The 3,576-nt window shown below is 33.3% G+C and overlaps 1 protein-coding gene across 1 annotated transcript; it reads left to right on the top strand.

Annotated features, from left to right (window-relative positions):
• Nucleotides 1-715: 715 nt before the first annotated feature.
• On the top strand, nucleotides 716-3,344 carry LOC105649167 (uncharacterized). The gene is made up of 3 exons (XM_012235742.4): nucleotides 716-1,358; nucleotides 1,532-1,903; nucleotides 2,597-3,344. The coding sequence occupies exons 1-3, from the start codon at nucleotides 1,068-1,070 to the stop codon at nucleotides 3,233-3,235; spliced, it is 1,302 nt and encodes a 433-aa protein (XP_012091132.2). The 5' UTR covers nucleotides 716-1,067; the 3' UTR covers nucleotides 3,236-3,344.
• The last annotated feature ends 232 nt before the right edge of the window (nucleotides 3,345-3,576 follow it).

Below are 3,576 nucleotides of genomic sequence, written 5' to 3'. Positions count from 1 at the left end.
ACAACAAATTTATTGCCAATCTAGCACCATTTTTTTCCTAAAAGAAAACAACTCCATTAGCAACTGTTCATCTGAAATCAAAGATTTCAATGCAAGACCTGGTTATCAGATTTTCATTTTTTAAAAATTCAAAACTTGCATCCAAAATATATCAAATTCTTATCTCTAAATTTGACGAAATTGTACTTTCAATATGAAAAGGATTAAAAGCCTACCGACCCATAAGAGAAACAGACATAATTGAAATTAAATTGAACTATATACTTAAATTATTTTGACCTAGGTTAGTTAGCAACATCTACGGTGTAAAAAGGGAGTAGTAAGTCAAGCCCTTTAACAAAGACAAGGAATACAAAAATGACATTCTAGAAATTCAAATGATCAAAAGCGACAGTAATGCTTATGAACACAAATTTCTTGAGCAAAATTTCAACCATAGTTTGGTGGGAGATTAATTAAAACATGAAAAACTAAAGAGAAAATTGGAAAATAACCAATATTAATTGGTAACAGAACATGCATATACGACGAACCCACCAAAATTAAAGTCGTAGCTTCAAATATTCTTAATTAGTTATTGCTTAACAATCCCTAATCCTTCGACAAACTTGATTTGTCCATAATTATTATCTAACATAAAAATATTGTTAGTATTATTATAAAGCAAATTAAAGAGCGTGCAAACACGACTTAAAGAAAGTATATCACGTTAGTACTGGCCAATGGTCGGTTAATATGTTTCAGTAGCTGCCTCAACACACAAATATACTCATTCTATACACTTCTCTCTCCCTTTGTATCGAAGTCTCTCTTTTCTTTAGTAATCAAAAACTCTCAAAGCAGAAGCAAAAACTCTCGTCTTTCTGTGACAAAAGTACCAAGAAAATTTTGATCTTGTACCTTATATCTTTCTTTCTTTGTTCTTTTAGCGCTTCTTGAACCTTTATGTGTCAAGATTACCAAGAAATCATCTTTCTGTGCCAGGAGTACCAAGAAATTATTAATCTTGCTATATAGCTGCCTTTCTTGAATCTTTCTTTGCCAAGAAAATTTTGAATCTTTTCAAAATGAGGAAACTTTGTCCAAATTTTGATCGAGAAGATGGGCTGGACACTGTGCTTGAGGTTCCTATTCCAGAAGAAATGTTTGCTTCAAACAAGAGCGGGAATAGGTCATGGCAAAACTTGAAAGCTTGGATGAGACCGAACGCTAATAGTGAGAGGTCTATGGCTAACCTATTTGGTGGTAGAAATACAGAGATCCAGCTCTTGCTTGGTGTTGTTGGTGCTCCTCTGGTTCCTCTTCCTATTTGTTGTGATCACCAATTCAAAAACCGTAATTTCATAGACCAACCTATTGTAAGTGTTATCCATCAACCATTTTTGATGTTTTTGTCAGATTACATTGATTTAGAATACGATCAATAACCCAGAGGTCCAGTAATCGAGATTTTATCTTATAATATAGGAAATCAAGATTCAATTCTTCATAGTTAAAGATGAGTAATTTTTTTCAAAATTTGTGGTTGCAGGAGGCATCAATGGCAAAGTACATAGTGCAGCAATATATAGCAGCAGTGGGAGGGGAAAAGGCATTGAATTCTATAGACAGCATGTACGCAATGGGAAAGGTAAAAATGGGAGCATCAGAGTTTTGTGCAGGAGAAGGGAGCTTGAAAGATAGTAAGGTGGTGAAAATGAAGAATTTGATGAATGGAAGTGGTGGAGAGATGGGAGGATTTGTCCTTTGGCAAAAAAACCCTGATTTATGGTGCTTGGAACTAATTGTTTCAGGATGTAAGATTAGCGCGGGTAGTGATGGTAAGGTTGCTTGGAGGCAGACCCCATGGCACCATTCCCATGCCTCTAGAGGCCCTCCTAGGCCGCTTAGGCGCTTCCTTCAGGTAATTTATTTAATGTTACCGTTCTAATTATTGTCAAGAAAAATATCATGTTGAAAGTATATATTAATTAAAATGATCTTTAGTGTTCTTTATTCTTTTCTTTTTTAGTTATTTTATATTGTTGGACAATACTTTTTCAGTAGCTTGAATTAGCTTTTTGAGTTAATTTAAAGATTAACTACTATAATTTTTAATTTTTATCTCTTATAAAAAGTTAATCAAATAGTAAATTCGTACATTTTATATATATTTTTTCTTCCGATTGTTTTGAAAGAAAGGAAGAGTTTGGTAGGGAGTCTAGGGCCTAGGGGCATGAATTCTATGTTCAAATTTGCATCAAAGGCTCATGTGGGACCAATATAATAAAATTATATAGTTGTTAGCTTATCCTTAGCCACTAAGCCCTTGATCTTAATGAGAAAGTCAACAATCTTAGTGGTCTAAAGTATAGTTCATAAAAGTCAACACCATAGTTGGGCTGCTCAACCAGTTGAAGTTTGGTAGTTAACAAATGCCCATATTGATATGTTAGTAGATCATGGGCTCTCTTGTTTTCAAATAGGCCCAATTGCAAAGCCCATTGTGTCTTATATTTTCTGGCATAAAAATGCATAGCTTAATTATGAGTTATGTTATACGCTGATATACATATATTTTTACAAAATTCTAAGCAAGTTGATTCAATATCAACAGGGTCTTGATCCAAAAACAACAGCCAACTTATTTTCCAACTCCATATGCGTCGGCGAGAAGACGATTGGCGACGAGGATTGCTTCATACTAAAACTTGAAGCTGAACCTTCATTATTAAGAGCAAGAAGCTCAAGCAATGTGGAAATAATTAGACACACAGTTTGGGGTTACTTCAGCCAAAGAACAGGCTTATTGGTCCAGTTAGAAGACTCTCACCTTCTAAGAATCAAAGCCTCAAGAAATGAAAGCATTTTTTGGGAAACAACAATGGAATCCAAAATTCAAGATTATAAAACCATTGATGGTATGATTAACATAGCACATGGAGGTAGAACATCAGTAACGTTGTTCAGGTTTGGTGAGAACTCAGAAAGTCATTCAAGAACAAGAATGGAAGAGATTTGGAATATAGAAGAAGTGGATTTTAATATAAAAGGGTTGTCTATGGATTGCTTTTTGCCTCCTAGTGATTTGAAAAAAGAAGCTGAAGATGGAGGATATGGAGTTGTTTCTAGTAACGCAAAATTCCCATTAAAGATGAGATCAGCTTCTACTAGAATTAGTGCATCTAAGGTAGTTGCTCTTGATGTTGATGATTCTGATACAAGTAGTGAAGATGATGATGATGATCAAGATTGAAATTTTTGTAAATTTCTTTTTGATTTTGTACATAAAATATCCATCATGATTTATATGTTTTCTTTATTAAAACCAAGAGTTTTGAAATGATAAAATATATTAAAGATCAGATTCCTAGCATCCATGTAAAAGATACCCTTTTTTTAAAAAAAAAAAAAAAATCTTCATAAAAGATTGTATGTAATGTATAAAATTTTAATTCCCAACTAATTGAAGTGAACTCATGAATCTTTTGTCTCTATTTCATATATTCATAGCTAAGATTCGCACTAGTACCAAGACAGAAAATCTTTATGACAACCCTTTCATAATTCAGATCTATCCCTTCTTTCTTTTTTTTT

The sequence above is a fragment of the Jatropha curcas genome, chromosome 6 (assembly GCF_041381405.1).
Source record: "Jatropha curcas cultivar XTBG-Jc1 chromosome 6, XTBG_Jcur_1.0, whole genome shotgun sequence".
Taxonomy (NCBI): domain Eukaryota; kingdom Viridiplantae; phylum Streptophyta; class Magnoliopsida; order Malpighiales; family Euphorbiaceae; genus Jatropha; species Jatropha curcas.
This window is presented reverse-complemented; position numbering and strand designations above follow the sequence as displayed.